The 20,323-nt window shown below is 40.1% G+C and overlaps 1 protein-coding gene across 1 annotated transcript in view; it reads right to left on the bottom strand.

Annotated features, from left to right (window-relative positions):
* Positions 1 to 20,323, bottom strand: part of bahcc1b (BAH domain and coiled-coil containing 1b) — a 105,436-nt gene that overhangs the window by 12,467 nt on the left and 72,646 nt on the right. Inside the window, exons 11-18 of the mRNA XM_016572279.1 lie at positions 20,218 to 20,323; positions 17,301 to 18,071; positions 11,994 to 12,151; positions 11,375 to 11,511; positions 10,911 to 11,018; positions 2,912 to 3,035; positions 1,790 to 2,024; positions 1,491 to 1,685 (exon numbers count right to left, since the gene is read on the bottom strand). The exon at positions 20,218 to 20,323 is cut by the window's right edge and continues 1 nt beyond it. Of these exons, the coding sequence (XP_016427765.1) occupies positions 1,491 to 1,685; positions 1,790 to 2,024; positions 2,912 to 3,035; positions 10,911 to 11,018; positions 11,375 to 11,511; positions 11,994 to 12,151; positions 17,301 to 18,071; positions 20,218 to 20,323 (1,834 nt within the window). The remainder of the gene's footprint in view (positions 1 to 1,490; positions 1,686 to 1,789; positions 2,025 to 2,911; positions 3,036 to 10,910; positions 11,019 to 11,374; positions 11,512 to 11,993; positions 12,152 to 17,300; positions 18,072 to 20,217) is intronic.

Genomic DNA, 20,323 nt, shown 5'->3' with positions numbered 1-20,323 from the left:
GATGCGCAAAACTCCGCATTTTAACAGTCAATAGCAAATACTTAAACTAATAACTAAACAGTAGCTGATTCAGAAGCGCCTGATTGTCATAGCAAAGTCAGAATTACTTCCTCTCCTAGGTTCACGAAACGGTCGTCCATAAAATGCATTGCTGTTCTGTTGTAAGTAATCTTAAAGATTCCTAAATGCATCTACTTTCGTAAGGCCAAATAAAGTGCTTTTGCTTTCGCCTAGAAACACAGAGCGTCTCCCTGACTTGGCGCTGCATCAACACTACTGCTGTTCCTGAAACCACGCCTTCTTTCTTTGCGTGATCATTTGGGCGCATTATGCAAATATTTCCACATGGTGATGTAGATATGTGGGGGCGTGTTAGAATGAGCCGTTTTAGGGGGGCGTGGCAGAGTCTTAACTTTGATAAAGAATATCTCTTTGGTGTTGAGACTTTAGTCTTTGCAACTTCAGGGATCTTATCTATGCACAATCAGCTTGTAACACTCCAAAGAGAAAGGAAAACTTGAAATCGCATCATATGACCCCTTTAAAACTAAAATTGAAATAAGAATAAAGCTAATAAAAAGACAAAAATATAAAAACTGAAAAACTGTTAATACATACTATGATATTATATAAATAATCTTAAAATAACACTGTTTCCCCAATGCCTACAACTTCACCAGTTTCCCCAGAGGTGATGATTTTGCTCTCTTGATATAGGTTTGTAACATAAATAGAAACAGCTATTGACACCTTATGCATTCTAGCTGTCAGTTTATTAAGATATTCAGATAAAGTTACATCTCATGCTTTCTGTGGCACTGTTTTTGAATCATTTTGTATTTTGTACTGTATTTTTGATCACTTAAATTTGAATTTCTTTCAAAAACATACAAATACCTTTGTGATTCCAAATCTTTTGACCTGTAATGTACGCACACAAAGTCATGTTCGCATGCTTGGGTGTCACAGATACGTATTGGCAGAAGCCGTCTGTGGGCTATGTGTGTCGCATAGAGCGGAGATGGCACGGTGGCAGCAGTGTCGGGTGTCAACACAGTGCTGACACACTTGTCACTTACAAGGCGCTCGTCAACACTCTCGCAAGCTCGTGAAATGTGAAAAGGATAACTTTCATCGCAATTAACAGAGCGGCGACAACACCGCCTAGCTCGACCGCAGGCGTAGCTCACATTAGCGTTCATTACCACCATGATTTCATCTCCACTTTGTTCACTTACTGAAGTGTGTTTGCAGGCAGTGTGGACTAAAACGTAGCGGAACTGGGGCGGTGGAGGGAGTGCATCTCTTTTTTCTCTGTAGGTGTGGCATTCTAAACACAGCATGACGCAGGCTAGCATTACGGCTTGGGTTTTGCCCAATGCATGCCTGAGGAGGTGTCGTTAATTTTTTTTAATGGCATGACAGTCGAGCAGGGAAATAAGAGGATCCGCTGATCGTCATGGTGGGATCTCTCTCGGCCCATAACTCACCTGTGTCGCTGTCAGAAGGAGAGATGCCCTTCTCGGTAGCTTCTAGCTTGCTATCGGTCACAGCTGTATTGCATAGCAGCTGCTGAGTTCGGGTTGGCAGGAGTGAGGAGCTCAGGATGGCCTTTGACCTCGCACCTCTTCTCATCATAGTCCCCTTCCCATCTGATCCCTGGTGGACTGCTGCCCCACTGTCTGCTGGGACAGATTAATTGTAAAATAATCTAAAATAATCTAAAGTGATCTAAATATCAGTGCAATTAAAATACCTGTCATTTACATCTAGCATGTATTATGTTTACCTGTGTCACTGTGCTCTCCAGTTTTATTACTATATGTGTGTTCTTTTCCACTGTGCTCTCGGGACAGATGTTCTGTAATGGCGCTTGGTGTATTTTTTTCTCTGTGACACAACAAATTCACCAGTCTCGATCCACGCTTGGCTTTGGCTTTCTGCTTCAGCTGTGAGCAAGCTTTCTGTTTAAACTTGGTGCTGAGCAGTCTTGGCCTGCCTCTTGGCCTACAGTGAGCCTTCATCTGAAACAAAGAGAAAAATAATTAAACTAAAGGCAAAATTGACTTGCATAATTACAAGGCAGCACTGTCGATGTTTCTCAACCAATCCTCTGAATATTTTAATTAATTTTGTCATAACCGAATGTTTGTCTCCTTCACTAAAATGTATAGTCGAAATTCAGCATTCAAAATATATCCAACAACGGTGACATAACTGTGATTTTGGCAAACTGAATTGTGATTGGTCTCGTTTCTTCTGTTTATTTGAATGGGTTTTTAATGTTTTATCTGTATTTAACCATGCAAGCCAGAAAACAACTAACCAATAGACGGAAAACAGTGTTAAGCATCATGACAACAGCAAAGTTTAAGGTGGCATTTCAAAAAACAGCAAGAACTGACTTGTAAAATTCATATTTGAAAATCTGACTTGCACTAAGAAAGTTTGGCATCCAAAAACTAACCAACAACGATAAAATAATGGTGATATTGGCATACTAAATTGTGATTTGTCTCTTTCTTGCATTTATTTGAATGCCTCATTGTGATGGGTCTTTACACGTTTTTAACCATGTGAGAGAAGAGATTCATGATAATAGCAAAGTTTAAGATGACATTTAAAAAATAGCAAGAATTCACTTTACTATTTAATATACATTCAAAATCTACCTGACAACACTGACATACAGTAAATGTGATATTTGCACACTCAGTTGTGAATGGTCTCTTCTTGCATTTAGCTGAATGCTAAAATGTGATAAGTCTTTCTGTTTTTACATGTATTTAACCACGTCACAGAAAACCAACTAACCAACAGACAGAAAACAGCTTATAACAGCATATTTAAGATGACATTTCCAAAAACATAACACATTTTTTCAGCCGTTTAGAATCGATTAGCTACAAACCTGTGTGCTACTTAAATGGTGGTAAGGGCTACTGGTCATCCTCCTCTTCTTCCTCTTCCTGTCTCTGCCTCCAGTCAAGTCCTCCGCTGTAAGCAGGCCCGGCCCCGCCCCCGCTCCAGCCAACCTGTCCATCACAACAGAGAGGTATTCATGAGGGGAGAGAAGAACGAAGGATGAAAAGGAGAGATCAGAGGCGAGCGGAGGGCTTGCCTTCCCTCTCTGTGGCTCTCTAATAACCTTCTTTTCAGGCTTTGATGAATGGAGAGGCAGGGGCCTGGTTCCCCGCTGCATGCTTGGAAAAATTGGGATCTGACGCCAAACCGAGAAATATCTGAGAGAAGTGCTGGTAAAGCAACCTCCCACTCATAATTTTGTTTGTTCTTTTTTCCTCGCTCTCCCTCGTCTCAGTCTCTGCTTACTCCTTTTCCATTCTGTGCCAATGGTTTCGGGGCTGTGAATTCCAGCATTACATTAATAAAAAAAACCCTTCTCTGTCTTATTACCATATCAATGCATCTGTTCCTGCACAAAGCAGCACAATGCACAGGCCTTCAGGAGGGCAACGAGAGTGAGTGAGTGTGTGTGTGTGTGTAGCCAACCATCTAGCAGACCTATTACACTGAAATAAGGCTCATACACTCGCTCTGCGGCGATCGGCCTCTCGTTTTGCAGTGTGTAAGCATCAGTGTTTTTATTCCCGAGAAGCAGACAGCTACTTCAAACCCTGCCACGGGCTGCCTTAGTCGGTGCTCGGGGCGGGGGATGGCGGCGCAGACATCAGCTGCCTCGTCAGTCACCGGGATGATTGGCAGGTGAGTGTCAGAAGCCGTGTCGACGTGTGGTTGGTGAATTCCAGCCTCCCTTCTGTGTCCTAGAGACAGCTATAGTCAGTCACTCGCAAAGTGACTTCCGAATCAAGCCATGAAGACATTTTGAATTTTTCTTGCTAATCGAGGTGCCACAACACCAACTTGACCCCATGATTTCTATAATGTTGGATGCTGGACTGTTTCCCAGCATGCACAACAGTATGCATAAATCACTTACTGCCTCATTGTTTTAATGTTTATTACAATGTATGCAACTGCATTGTAGTGTTTCCTTGAATTGCGCTTAACTTAAAGTGTATCTTTACCATAATAACGTGTATGATGTTAATGGTTATATGAAAGGCTCTCAGCATACACTTGTCACAAGGTGTCATGTTCCTATTTGTCAGAATTTCTCGTTTTAAAATATTGCTCATGGCAGCATCTCCTCATTCATACATCATATAACTCTGCAACATAAAAGTGGATCAATTTTGCATGGTGCGTCCCAACTGGGCGGACCGTTTATTTGTGTGACCCACTAATAGTGAAGCACTGGCCAAATTGATCGGTGCACAACCAATCTGCACTGCCCACTGGGTTGCACATGGACAATTTGTCATTTATAATTAATATAAAAATAATTGAATCTCCCATACAACTAGCAGCTAAATAAAAAGGCTGCATGAAGATGTAGAAGATTAGTTTGGCATGCATATGCGAAGAATAAATATATCAAAACAAAATAAATACATGTGATTTCAGGATTACTCATCCAATTAGAAGAAGACCTGACAGAAATGTATGATGCATATATACATGCATGAAGGCATTCGTTTAGACAGACACGCATTCACCGCACAGGCCCAGCATTGGCTGCGTTGTGTTCCACTCTTCCTTTCAGCTGTCTGAACACTGGCGGTCTGCCCTTTACTCTGGCCGGTGCTGTCAGAAAGAATCAGTGTCCCCAACACATAGACCCCAGCCCTCCTCCTCAATACAAAGAGCCCCTGCTTTATCTGGAGATGGAGGGAGGATCCCGCAGAGACAGAGAGGCACAGATACATGACCAGGACAGATGGGTGGAAAAACACAGACCGTGGTCCAAAAACCTCAGCAGAACATTCTGGTCTACAAACATGTTTATGTGTGTGAAAAGTCATTTCGATTTGCAGACTGCAACTTTCTAAACTAATATAATAGTTCATAATGCTCACCAAAGTTGCCAAATACACATCTGCAAAGGTTGAGCAGACTCATCATGAGTCTGTTTTCATGTATTTGTGCTGTAGGTGAGATAAAACATACTGTCTAACTACCTGTGAAAAAATATTATAGTATTATATATATATAATACATTTAAAGTAATTAGTATTATAAACATATTATATATTTTAATATAGATATCTAATAAATACATTTCTTTAAATAAATTTGTGTTATGCTCACCAAGCATTTACCTTAATCAAAAATACAGTAAAAAATATTACTGTGAAATATTAATACAATTTAAAATATCTGAATATATTTCAAAATGTACTTTATTACTGTGATGGCAATATTTTCCAACGGTTTAATTTTTTAATTACTCCAATCTTCAGTGTCACATGATCCTTCAGAAATATTTCTAATATGCTGATTTGGTGCTCAAGCAACATTTCTTATTCTCATCAAACATCAAAATTTTTTAGAAACAGTGACAATTTTTTTTCAGGATTCTTTGATGAATAGAATGTTTAAAAGAGCAACATTTATTGTTAATAAACATTTTTGTAACAACATAAAAGTCTTCACTGTCACTTGATCAATTTAATGAGTCAGTGCTCAACACGTTTGAATGGTATTAAATTAATTAAATATCTATATTTATAAATAAATATGTAATTTGCTTGTGTAAATAAAAGTCATTATGGAAATTAGTATTACTCTGGACAAATGCAACTTAGTCAGCGTAAACAAAACCAGAAAAGCCAGAAGAACACCCAAACTATACTATAGAGAAAGAGAAATGACTCAAGATCAAAGTGGACACAAATGAGAACAACTGATGTAGTGAAGTGAAAGAAAGAAGAGAAAGAGAGAGAGAGCAATCCAGCGGGAGTCACTCGACTGACCGGAGCTGGATCAATGGACACTAACCTCTATCGACCCGCCACCACATGCAACATGAACATGCCCGTCTACGCCCCATTCTCCACATCTGCATTCAATAAATTCATCCAAACACATCATATTATCAATCACAATCCCTATTCCAAATGCCCCTTCAAAACACACCTGGAGATTAATTATTGTTTTTTTGGGAGACCGAGCACAACAAAACTGAGTGGAACTGTATGAAATATCTTAAAGAACAAAAGCATTACCAAGAGTAAACTGTTCAGCTCTGAACAGAGTAAAGAGAGTGTTGAGTGCACTTCCCTTTCTCCTCCTTGTGGCACAAGTGTATCTATCTACAGATCCTCAACTACGGCCTTATAAAGTCGTTAAGGGCCTTAATAAAGGCCCTGTTTTTGTCAAAACAGAGAATAAAGCTTTGGTCTGTAGCAGGGAGGTATTTTCTCCCTGACCGTGTGCATCTCTGATTCACTTCTACTGCATTTAAATGCCACAGAGTCTGTAAAACCCCCAAGGCCCGGGAGACCAGGTAACCGTGGAAACCTGATTAGTAACCCGACACCAGGTCCGAGGCAGGGTTTGAGTGCGGTTGCTTCGGCTTGATGAGGACTGTGGCATGGGCGTCTATTAAAGACAGCCCCCCGCCCTCCTCTCCGCTCTGCCTGTCGCCACCCAAAGGCGACCTTCTGACCCCGAAAGGCTCCTCTAGTCCTTGTGTCAACTCCATGGTGTAATATTCAGAAATGTGTGCGTTAATTCATGCAAAAGCAGTTTTTATAGGGCCTTAACCTGCAGGTTCACTAGTTTTAATGCATTTTTGGCTTTGTTTGATCTTAGACACTTCTGGCAAGCAACAGTTCATAAAAGCTTTGTGCCTTCTGACCTACTTTTTGTACACTTGGTGTGTGTGTGTGTGTGTGTGTGTGTGTGTGTGTACTTGAGCGAGTATGCTGGTAGGAGAATTCACAGTCCTCTAATTACAAACCCCTTCCCCTCAGAGAGGTCAGGATTACACAGTAATGCTATTCAGGGAAAGGCATTGATTAGCAAGACACAATCATCAAGAAGAGAGAGAGAAAAGAGAAGAGGAAGACAGCCAAAGAGAGCAGGAGAAAACGGTCATGTGTGTGTGCGTGTTCCTGCCATGGTCTCCTTCACAGTCCAATAATCATATTCTAGGAACTGAAAAAGATGCTGTATGTTGCTATTATTTACCATCGAAACCCTCAATCATTCCGGCAAATGAATATATATGTGCATAAATCCCAGCATATGAGCACTCTGCTGAGTTTTCATATGCAGGAAACCGTTTGACAACCACAAAGTGACCAAATATGTTTTATTTTGGTCTAATCCAAAACACTTGGGTAAAATGTGTACTTTTGCTATTTTTCACCTCCTTAAAATAAATGTCACTTGGTTTTATATTGTGTTAGCTAATGCAATAATATTTACACAGTGTCCTAATATATTTTGTGGCTAAAGTATAATACCATTTCAAATTATGATTTTTTAAAAAGTATCTTATGCTCAACAAGGCTGCATTTATTTGATGAAAAATACAGTACAATACAGCAATATTGTGACATATTATTGTAACTTAAAATAACTGATTTATATTTTAATATATTGTAAAATGTAATTTATTCCTACCTCATTACTCCAGTCTTCAGTGTCACATGATCCTTCAGAAATCATTCTAATAAGCTGATTTGGTGCTTAAGAAACATTTCCTATTATACCAATGTTGAAAACAGTTGTGCTGCTTAACATTTACATTACATTTCAGGATTCTTGGATTAATAGTACTGCATTTGATGAAGAACCTACATACTGACCATTAAAATATTCTATAATTTTGCAAAAAAAAAACAAAACAAAAAAACTTTTGTCTAATTTGAGTTAAAATATGAAAAATCTTTGAACAAGATAAATTTGCCTGAGAAGCAACACTGCTTAAGATATGTGACTTGTTTTTCAGTGAATGTATCTTTAATGTAAGTGTATTTTGTCTGCACTAACACTCAATTCAAAAAGTTTAATAACTCTGCAGTGCAGCCAGAAAAACACACTTATATTCAAGATAGAATCTATGAAAACAAGTCTTAATATCTTCACCAGGGTTGCATCTTAAGTAAATTTGTTTTTGCATTTTGTGTTTGTTTTAATAATTTTTTGATATTTTTTCCTGAAAAAAAATCAAAGTCAAACAAGTCTACTCCCTTGGCCTCTTGGGACAGTAAAGTATTCATCAACGAAAACCAAGCATATTCAGACACAGAGTTAGGTGTGGTCCAGTCTAAAATCTGCAGACTGTGCAGGTCTCCAACCCATGCTCCCAGGATGCACTGGGGCAAAAGGCCCAGCGTGCGCACGCACACATCACATGACAAGCCCATTCCTCATGCTCAGATGGGATTTGATCCTCGTGGCAATGCCACAAGGACCCGTCAACACCCTTAACCTTGTCTAATGACCTTTGACCTCAAACAGATTTGGCCCGATACCGAAAGATGTTACACTTTTTAGTACACAAATGCATGAGGGGAATGAGAGACTGAAAAAACCCCCACATACCCAACACATAACCTCAAATCCAATAATGCTGACAAACACTACAATAAATGTTACTGTTCAATTGCTCAACAATTCATGTTGTCTGCCATCAAACTGACGTAAACCATGATGAGAAAGTCAAACCTCGACTTCTCTCTGCCATTCCATAAAGGGACTCTAAAAAAGGCTTTTTATGACTCGGATAAATTTTAGTGGCGGGAAGTTGTCATTTGTTTTATTTGGCAGGGGAGCTTTATTAACGACAGGGATAAATGTGCGCTGGGTATAGCATGTGTAATTAAGCTCTGGCTCCTGCTTTTCATTAGCACGCTGCTAATCAACCAGGCTAGTAATAAAATGGGAGTTTTGTTAATCAGGTATAGGGTAAACTTGATTTGACCGAGTTTATCAAAATGTCTAAGGCCTGGCGTAAACAGAGGTGTATCTCAGGGGAAAACGCTCATCCATCAGAGTGATAACTTAAAGCCCTGACTTGGTGCAGGCAATTGGTCTCCGCGCTTTATCAAATTAATATCGCAGACGCGTCATGGGTTAGAAGGGAGTCGCAACACTTGTAGATAATCAATGGAAGTTGTAAATATGATTAATGACGGCTCTTTGCACTGATTAAGTACTTCGTCTGCCTTGTATGAACTGATAGGAGCCTTCTAGACTTATTTACATACACACTCATAATACGTGGTAGCGTCGGATTGCACTTGCACGTACAAAATGAGTTCACAAACATAATCTGTAAAAACATCTCCTATCTAGACTGTTATTAATGCATGTGAAGCGTTTGGCGACAGGTAAGGAATTGTTTCCTGAGCTAGGCTAGGCTTAATACTGGTTGCAGTAAAGTGCTAATTTAATCCCAACTCTCTCGCTCTATAAACTGTGGAAGAACATTTTCATTATTACCATAAAAGAGCAATAGAACAATAACACTTTATTTACTGCTCTGCAGGATTATATGATTTTAAACGTACACACACAACTTATACATCTATACTTGTGAGAACCTCCTATATACTTATAAAGCACTTACATGAGGCTAATTATAACTAGATTTTTGTTAACTAGTCGCAATGAAAGTAGTTTCTCAAAGCAGGTTATCAAAAAAGTAAAAAAAATTCAATTATTTATATATATATATATATATATATATATATGAGCTAGGCTAGGCTTAATACTGGTTGCAGTAAAGTGCTAATTTAATCCCAACTCTCTCGCTCTATAAACTGTGGAAGAACATTTTCATTATTACCATAAAAGAGCAATAGAACAATAACACTTTATTTACTGCTCTGCAGGATTATATGATTTTAAACGTACACACACAACTTATACATCTATACTTGTGAGAACCTCCTATATACTTATAAAGCACTTACATGAGGCTAATTATAACTAGATTTTTGTTAACTAGTCGCAATGAAAGTAGTTTCTCAAAGCAGGTTATCAAAAAAGTAAAAAAAACACATTGAGATATATATATATATATATATATATAGAGAGAGAGAGAGAGAGAGAGAGAGCTGGGTAGATTACTTACGAATTGTAGTCCATTACTGATTCCAAATTACATGACAAAAATTGTATTTAGTAACGTAATCCATTACATTACACATTTTAGGTAATATAATCAGAGTACTTTTTTATTACTTTTTACATAACTCATTTATCACATTGATTTAAATAGGATAATACTGTACTACTGATATTAAAATGCAAAGAAAATATATTCCATTTGTTGTTCTTAACACCATAAAGTGAATTAAGCATTACATTACGTCAAGGTTTCCCAAACTGGGATTTGTGAAGGAACTGCAGGGGGTTTGTGAGTTTAATGAAAAGCGAATAATTAATTGTCATAAAAATGTAAAATTACAAATAAATAATTTTAAAATAACTTCAATCAAAATAAAACACTTACTAAAAAAATGAAATATTTGTTTACCTGCATGTCATGCAGGCATTTTAGAAAGGAAAATTAAAAAAATTAAAAATAATTAGGGAGACTCAACAAATTATGAATCATTTATTGCTATTGTGTAAATATATGTAATCAAGTAATCAATAAAAAAGTAACTGTAGTCTGATTACGAGTATTTTAAAATGTAATTTAATCTAATTAGAAGTACTTAATTTTCGGAATCTTGATTATGTAATCCTCATTACATGTAATCAGTTACTACCCAGCTCTGTATATACTGGATATTATGTGCAGCTGCTAAGGTGTATATATCCTGTTGTCAACCCTATAGATATGGCCCTAGATATGTCACTTTAAATCAATTTTTTTTTATCAATTTGCTAGGGTAAAATTGTGAGTCTGAGTAAGTTCTTAGAAATACAACAGCATAGTTCGAGGTATCATTAAATTTAATTACAACAAAATCATGAACCTTTATTCTATCAAGGAAAGTCAGTTGTACTGAATTTCAGGAATTTGGCCTTCAAAAACACGTAGAAACTGTAAGTACAGTGAAATTAGTACAAAAGGAAACACTCACTTGACTTTTTTATGGGCATCTGTGGGGATAGGGGGTGCCGATGTGGACTTGCGCTTCCTTGGCCTTCCGGGGCCTCGACGAGCCGGACTGCGTGAGGTCTCTTCTTTCCTGTAAACACACAAACACGCGCACACACACAGCCTGTCAATCACTCTAATTCACATTAACGATGCTGAATGGAATGAAACACTAAGCCATCCTAATTGTGAGAGTGGACTAGAGGAAAGACTTAAGCACAGCTCAGGCTTATGCAAAGAGGGCTCAGCACACACTTGGTGGTCTCAGCAGAGCGTTGCAAGGGGACAGAGAAAGAACTGGAGAGAGACTGTGAGAGTGTGTGAGCTGGAGGATCGAAGAGAGTTCGATCTCTCCGCGCATGTGTGTAAATGGGTTTTGAAAGGTGTGCGGAAAGTATTTATATGTGGAGGGTGTGTATTCGTGAAAGTGGTCTGTGGTTTGCTCACTGGTGGTCATGTTTTCTCTGAAGCTTGGCCAGCTCCCTCTGTTTTTCCTTGTAACGCCGCTGCAGTTCTGCCAGCCGCACACGCATCGCTAGCTCCTCCCGGTCCAGCGTTTCCATGGTACCCTTAACAGGACCCACCTACACATGGAACGAATAATCTCCAGTGAGTTTATAGTTTCTAAATGACAGTCAACATTGTGCTGCTTTGTATGATTGTCTTTCTTCCGCAGAACACAAATGGAGATATTTTGAATAATATTCACAATACTCTTTTCCATACAGTGAAAGGATACAGTGATTGATCCTTAAAAATTGATCTTTAAAATTGGTCCATGCAACTCATGCGTTATATTTCAAGTCTTATGAAACCAAACCATTTGTGTAAGAAACAAGTCGATATTTGAAAATAATCAAATTACGATTTTTCTGATAAAAATGGCAATTTTTTATGTTGGCAGAAAAAAGCAGGGAGCCTTTAAAGCTTTTCTTTTGTTGAAAACAGCTGGTTTATGAGTCGCATTTTAAGTATGGGAAAATTGTTGCCACGTGTTGTGCTCTGTAAATAAATGAGAAAATTAAAAATACATAAATGTTAATAAATAAACACGAGTTACGTGTACCGGTTCGGGACGTGGCGTCCACTTGCACTTCCTGCGCAGATTGAGGATTCTGCGAAGGGGTGGAGTTGAGTCTACTGGTATTGGTGGGACCAGTTCCAAGGCCCGGGCGGCAGCTAGGGTCGCCAAACTTTGGAGGTCAAAGGTCAACATGTCGTCTTCTGCACAGAACGGGGAGAAATAAAGGAATTGAAGGAAAAATCACATCATCTGATCTTACAATGACAGAGAAGAAGATTATACAGGGAGACATCCATCTAGGATGGGATGTCCGATCCTGTTTCTAGAAGGGCAACTTCCTGCAGAGCCTAGCTCCAACCTGGAAGCTTTGGATAATTCTGAAGACCTTGATTAACTGGTTCAGATGTATTTAATGAGATTTGGAGCAAATTTGAAGTTCATTTGAAGCCAAAGTTCAAAACCCAAAGCTCAATTATTCAATGGATTTTTCACCCAAAAATGAAAATTCTGTCATCTACTCACCTTCATGTCATTCCAAACCTGTATGATTTTCTTTCTTCTGTGTAACACAAAAGATGTTTTGAAAAATGTTGGTAACCACACCGTTTTAGTTACACAGAAGAAAGTCAGTTATGCGGGTGAGTAAACAATGACAGAATGTGCACTTTTGCATGAACTATCAATTGACCAATTGATCATTGTTGTCTAAGATGCATTAGGATGTGGTCACATGTTTGTTTGTTTTTTTTACCCTTTTCAAATGTGGTTTAAGGGATAGACCCTGTTTTCATGTGTATTTAGTGAAAATCACTGGAGACAGATGTTAATATCAGGTGTAAACAGAGGCCTCTGTCTCCCCGTGTATATTCAAAAGTGACCTAGCAAATCAGATATCCAGCCTGTCCCAGAAGATGCAAGCGAAAAAACCTGTAAAGAAGCAAAAATAAAAAGAGAGTCGAAGAGAGAGAGGGAAAGAGGAAAGCCTCAAATGGTACAAAGCCGCCTCTAAGCACGCCGCTGTTTCCTGACAGCACTTTGTGCTTTCAGAGGCTGAATGAGCAATGATGATAGCTATTAACCAGAGAGCTTATCTCTGTACATGAGGCTTAGATGCCAGGAGCTATGTTACAGAGAGAAAGAGAGAGAGGGAGAGAGAGAGAGAGAGATGAAGAAGGGCGAATTCTCAACATTTATCACTGTCATTAGGGCAGGCCACATGCTCAGTCGCCACTCAGCCAATGAGGCTTGAATATTCATGACAGCCAAAGCTGGCCTGGGGATACTGAGAAGACTGCACGAGTGTGTATGTGTGACTGTATGTGTATGTGTATGTGTATCTGTGTCTGTGTTAGCGGGTGTCCACGGCTCACTATTTTGTTGCGTCACGGCAAGGCAGGGGCACAGTATGGGATCGGCGAGGAGAGACACTGAATAAGGGGGGAAAGAGGGAGGGAGGGGAGACAGGCAATAAGAAGTAAAGTGTTTATTGAGCTATCTATTTATTCGCAAACATCCCCTCATTACTAACATGGAAAGAATCCAATTTTCTCCTCCGAGGGGAAATGCATGGTGCACGAGCAGACCTGCGCGCAGAGGGCAGAGAGCATAGAGCAGGAGGAGATCAAAACCGAACGAGAGGACAGGAGAAGTCGGGGGAGAAAACTGTAAATCTCACAAAAACTGTCAGAGAACATTTTATCAAAAAAAAAGAAGAAAATAAAAAAATGCATTTAGCATTAAAAAAATAAATAAAGCCTATTTTTAAGATCATTAGGTCAGGTGTCTTGAAACACGTTTTTTAAAAGTTGCAATTCTTTTAACGTGGTGCATTTAAACCACAAAATGTTGAAAACACAACAAGGTGATGCAACAAAGAAATCTGTCTAGCATGTTTACAAAGAAAGGCCCATTAAGATTTTTTTTTTCATGACAATTAAGCACATTTTCCTACAAATTCTCTGTATCACAATGTTTCACACCATGTTTTTCTCATTATTCTCAATGGTGATTCTAATTATAACCAGTGATATATGGTAATGATAAATTATTGTAATCATCAGGGTAGCCTTTCAGCATTACAATAATGAAAACTGATGGAAAATGATTTTAATTGTCATGAAAATAAGGTAAAATGTAACAAATGTTTTTAAAATGGTCCTAAAAACAAGCTTAATTTTATAAATGAAATTGAGTAATATATTTTTTTAAATAAATGAAAACAATAATACATTTCTTCTTTTTTTCTTTTCTTTTTGTTTTTGGGCTGTAATATGACCTGGACAAGTTCATGACAAATTCTGTGAGATTCACCTAAAATCAGAGGAAGAGGAGGGAGAAATTTGAAAGACAAGTTGTACAGGCTTTAAAAGAATTATAGCCACATGAAGGAAATCTCTCAGCTGAAACGGAAAGTGAGAGAGACAAGTGAACCGAAAGAAAAAAAGAAAGAAAGACAAGGCGAGGAAGACTGGATTATGGTGGTCTGGGAGGGTCTTTGGTTTCCCACCTAGTTGAAATCATCGTGCCACTTTTAGCCCTGTGGTGGTCTTTTTGAAATCGATGCCCATCGGCCTGCTGTAACAAGGCCGGTGGGGGCCAGAGCCACGGAACGGCACATGGATAGAGTGATAGCATGAAAGCAAGACGTTCAAGTGGGATGGAAAATCTGATGCCCAAAAAAGAAATGAAAACGAGAGAGGGAAGGAGAGAAGACAGATAACGCTCTCTGAGAGCATTTAGCCTAGAGATTTGTGGAAAAAAAGAGCGGGAACGCTGTGGTATCACTGACCAATCAATAACAACTACCAACAATACTTCAAAGAACCTCTCAAAATCTCTATAATTTTATCACACGTTATTTGTCCACACTTCACAATGCCCATAACACCGCAAGGAATGTTAGCAGAACGCCTGAGACGTCCGCCAGAGATAAGAATGCTTGAAATCAAATCTGTAAATCACTGAAGAGTAAACCCAATCGCATATGAAATCTTTAGCCGGCGAGAGACCGGGTCCTGACAGCCCTCGCAGCCGCCTCACCTCCAGTTCTTTAATAATTCAGTGGCGGGTGTGTTTATTGATGATTTCTTCCCCGCTGCAAAGAGCTTCATCATATTCTCTTGTTAGTCCCTTTAGTGCAGCTTGCTTAGACAAGAATTACACAGCAGATTACATCCCTATTTTAATATGGGTGGAAAACACACACACAAACAGCGAAAACGACACACACCACCAAATGCGGTTAGATTTTTTTTCCCTGCGTGGTTTGAGCGTTGGGGATTTCTCAGCTGCTACAGGATGCTGGCGTAAATAAAAACATCCTTTGGCAGGGAGACCCTAAACGGTCCCTGGAAAAGCAACAAGCGCTCACAACAATGGGGCCTAATTAGCCGACAAAAACGCTGTCGTCCTCAGAGAAAAAAGATCAGCTGTTTTTACTATTTCATCAACTTCGCACTGAGGGACTCAGAAAGCTGTGGGAAAGCGCCGAGGCTTTTTTCCATCTAAAATGAGGCTTATAAAAGGGATCAAACAGGTTTGAGGAGCAGGGGCAGGGGACCCGTCCCTCAGGATGAGTGAGTGGACACAGTCCAATCCGGCGGACCCGGGGGGAACTAGCTATCATTAGAGCTGCCTTTTAAGACAGGCTAAAGCCCTTTAAAAACACGGCCCCCTCCTCACCGCTCCGTCTTAGTCTCTCCCACAGGAAGTGCTGAACCCCAAAAGACCAGGGAGCATTTGATCTGTAGGCAGGAAAAGAAGGCAAGAGTGCGAGCTTCTGGACGGTCAGCTGAGAGTTAGCATTTGTGTGTATTTCGGTGTGTCTCTGCACATATTGTCGGGATGGTGGTATGGGGGGGAGGCTTTGTTATCTTTCCTTCACACAAAGCCTGGAGATTTGGCTGGGCTGAAAAACCCTATTTTTTTGCACCTCTTTTTGTGCGGAGAGAAAAAAACCAAAATGAAAGCCTCCATCGTGGTCTTCCCCTGCCGCCTGTATCACAGCGCTACAAGACCGCTCATGCAAATCACTGATGAGGAATTAAATCATGTGTGTGATTGGGTGTGCTTTCTATTGTGATAAGAAAGAACAGAACGGCTGTTTCTCTGTCTTTTTAACCACCTTTTGTAAACCTGTTGGTGCTGGAAATGTTACAAGATGGACAGTCTTCTGAAATCGTTGGAGTTGATGTGGTGTTGGTGTACATTGAGAAGGATGTAAGGAAATGAGATCGGGGTGTGAATAATTAAGGCCAAAGGGAGCCACAACAAAAGATTGGGAGGGTTTTAAAAGTACTTGTAAGCACATACTTAAAAAGTCTTTTTAGGTGGAAATATATTTCAACAAATTTCAGAACATTTCACAAAAGTTAGCACGCAAAGTGTTAACCCAACTATCTTAGCATAGAACTAAGTCTAAGTCAGCTTGAAATTAAAATTCAGCAGATCTACTTTCTAAATGCTTGTTAGTGATCTTATCATGAATGATTCATCAGTGCATATGTTTATTTTTGTGTACGTGGAATTTTTAATCAAAATTTCATAACTCGATCTTCTGGAGAAACAACAGTCTTCTCTGACCTTTTCTTACAATCCACTGCAAACTCACATTCATCTGAATCCATCCGATGTGGACACAACTAAGTGCCCATCATCCTAATTCTTTTTTGATAATCCATTTCAATTGGATGTAAATCACAATATGTAAGAAAAGATATGTTGCTAATTCAGTTCCATTGCGATGTAAATTTCTTTTGATTAGCTAGAACATAATATTGCAATGACACGCTATGTTTTAGGTATTACAAACAGCTTCCACATGCATAAGATCTGGCACAACAGCAGTAAATAGATGCTCACAAACAGAAATTGTTTGCCTGAGGAGGTAACTGTAGCAACAACTGACCATTTAAGCACTTTTTGTTCATTTCTAAAAGAATTTTTGGGGAATCATCTTGTGCAACTCAGATTGTCTTTTGGCACCTCAAGCACTTTGTGTCCTTTATAGATAATTATTGGATGAAAAACATTCAAACGCATAAACACTGACATTATCACTTTATAAATGATTTTCATAAAACTGATTTGTTTAAAAAGTATTTTTAAGTAAAAGTTAATTTAAATATCTGGCTAACTGTGCTGGGGCAACACAAGCCATTTGGGCAAGATTAACCTTAATATTGCTAGCCAAATATGTCTTATTCCAATTCTTTTACAAAAGCAGACATCCCCTGAAAGCCATTGAAAACTCTGCACACAGAATGAAAACAGAGTAAGAATTTGCCATTGAAAACCTTGATCAGCTGGTAATGTGAATTTTGGGGGGCACATGTGTATGTTCATCCTTACCTCTGTTCTCTTCAGTGTTGTTCCTCTGCTGTTGGGATCGCTCCAGCTCTGCCAGTTCACTCAGTAACTCTATACCATAATTTGGGGCCACTGCGTTCCCAGACACAGGCGCAGGGGCCGCCATACGGGCATCTCGAGTGGCACACAGCGCTGCTGCGATAAGGAGCTCCAGGCTCCAAATGCAGCTCCCAGGGTACTGATTCCCCAGGGCAGAGGGCACGGGGCAGGGGGAGAAAGGCGGCGAGGGTGAGTCAGTGGGTGGCGTGCACTCATCCTCAGCGGTCCTCTCTGGATCCTGCTCGGTAAGTTCCACAGACTGACAATCCTGGGTGGAAGTCACAGCTGAGTCTCGTAGCTCCTTAACCTGCTCCTTGTTGTCTTCAGCTGGTGCTGGACTCTCTATTCCACTTGACTGGCTGTTGGGGATCATAGTCGCTCTATCCGGATGGGGGTCTGCTATGGTAGAGTCAGTAACGGGGCAAAGAGAAGTTTGTGAGAGAGTGGCATCCACCTGTCCATCTGTTTCTATAACTCCTCCCTCCTCCTCTACATCCTCCACCTCCTGGGATGTTCTAGTAGGAGATCCCACACCAGTGTGGCACACAGGCTCCTCCACTTTGGGAGAAAGGGGGTGGGGCTGGGGCGCAGGTTCAGCTGGTTCCGCTTGCTCCGCCTCCAAGTCTGCATGCTCAGCCAATTGGACTTCTTGAGGGTAGGGGCCACCTTTGTAACCCATTGCGATGGCAGGGTAAGTGTAGCCAGGAGGGAGATCTATAGGAAAAAATGAGAATAAAACTGATTGAGTGTTTCCATAAACACTGATGTTGGTTTGGGCTCCTCAACCTTGTTTGAAGTCACTCTATTACAAGCATAAAGATTTAACTGCTCCTGAAACACACTTCAGCGCACAGCGAACCAGCAAGCCATTACCATTCATTTGTAATACACATCACAATATGACCTTGTCAGTTAAGGGGCACGGCCCCCTGCCGCTGAAATGCAGAGAGGGGTGATATATATGCTGTATACAGAAGCATTAGCGACAATGTGTACCATTCGCTGCGTTTATCTAGTATAACTCACACACATAATGGAGCCGGCGCCATAAAGGCTATGGCGCAGGCATGAGCGAATTTTCCATGAATATTGAATTATGTTCAAGTTGTTATGGATGCAGTGTGAGCGAGAGAGAGAGAAAGAGTGCACGGAGGAATGTTTGTGTATAAATTAGTCTTTAAGTGAGAGTGTGCATTCCTCTCGTCTGCCGCGCGAGTAAAAACGATTGCATGGGAAACGTTGCTTGCATGAAAGAGCGAGAGTGTCTGTGTTTGTGTCTATATGAGATCTGCAGCATAGCCAGGTATATTGATGGCAGCATGGTGTCTGGGTGTGATTGCACAGCCAGCCCTGTCACCTCAGCGCTGTATTATTGATGGTATCCATCCGCCAAATGAATGCATATCCCTCCGCCAGCCAGCACTCAAGGACCTCTGAAGGATAAGAGAGGCCCTGTCTGCTGTCTCACTGACCTCCCTACTGTTTTCTGTCTGTCTCTCTCGCACCTACACCGTACGGCAAGCCGCTCCCTACGGCGTCTATGCTTTCTTGCACATACAAATGTGTCACAAATGGATACAATGGTGCAAAGACACAAACACAAAGTGAAAAGTCAGCGCTTACACTTCCATTCACATTAACAGGCTGATTGTCTTCGGTAATCAAAGGCCAACAAGTCCTTCAAAGGCCCTGTGTATCTTATCTGCAGCAAAATATCTCTCTCTTCTGTTCACTGTCCCTGTGATCAGGGTCTTTTTTTCTATTCGGCCATCTCTTCTCTTCTTTTTTCCGTCTCTTCTTCACTTCACTCCCTTTCCCCCAGGGGTTTGTGGAGCCAGACGCGATGGCAAGACCCTAAGCTTGAGAATGAAATGAAATGTTCCAGCCTCTTACCTCTAGTCACTGTTTTTTTCAGACTCAAATGCGTGGGCATTGGGATAGGAAGCATGTTAGAGAAAAGCACTATTCTTTGCTTTATTCTGTTCAGCCCTTTTTTCAGACTGGATTATTACACCAAATAAACCAATCCACTGCCTTTTTATCATCAGACTCATGTTAGAATGCGTTCTGATTCAAATACTAAGCACGTACGGGGCGTAGCAAACATTATTTTAGCAATTTCAAAGTATGTCATCCCTCTTTTTGGGAAATAAGCAGGGCTGCATCAATATGGAAATTTTGTCCGAAACTGATGCTGAAAATTATTAATATTTTTATGCCAATAACTGATATATTGGCTGATATTAGATGTAAATCTATGATTTTGTCAGTCTGATTACAAAAAAACTCACAAAAGAACAGATTTCTACGTGATGATTATTACAGACTGAGTTTTACAACAGCTAAGCCAATTAGAAATAACTGAAGTCCTATTATCAACTGGCTATAATTTATTGTCTTATATTGGCAAATTTATCGGACAATCCTGATATGACCATAAGTGTATCCTGCATGCCCATAAATAATCATTCTATTTTAGGATTCGTTTTACTTGCTGTGGTGGGGTGCAAAAAATATAGTCACCCACCCATGTAAATGACAATTTAAGACCAAGCAGAATTAACCCAAAAGTGGCATTCGCAGCTATGATATGTTATGGCTAACACTAACATTAACTTACTAGAATTTGCCTTTCAGTAAATAAGTTGTGCAAACATCACAAAACCTAATTAATATTAATGAGCCCAGCTTACAAGGCGTATAATGAGTCCTCCTTCAATCATACCCATGTGAGTTAGAAACTACATTTCTACAGTTACAGGTTTCTGCAATGCATATTTGTTCCTGTATGTACACTAAATACATTCACCATTCGTCCTACTGAAATAACAGACATGAATGCTGTAATTTTCCCACTCACCAGGCTCCAGGGACTGAGGGTAGTCCTGTGGCGGCTGGCCCTTGCCCCTCTTGTCCTGGGACTCTGCAGGTTTTGGCAGGTGGTGGGGGGTGGCGTGGGGGCTGAG

Source organism: Sinocyclocheilus rhinocerous, unplaced genomic scaffold, assembly GCF_001515625.1.
Source record: "Sinocyclocheilus rhinocerous isolate Xijiao unplaced genomic scaffold, SAMN03320098_v1.1 scaffold140, whole genome shotgun sequence".
Lineage (NCBI taxonomy): Eukaryota > Metazoa > Chordata > Actinopteri > Cypriniformes > Cyprinidae > Sinocyclocheilus > Sinocyclocheilus rhinocerous.
The sequence above is the reverse complement of the archived record's forward strand: the minus strand, read 5'-3'. Positions and strand labels throughout refer to the sequence as shown.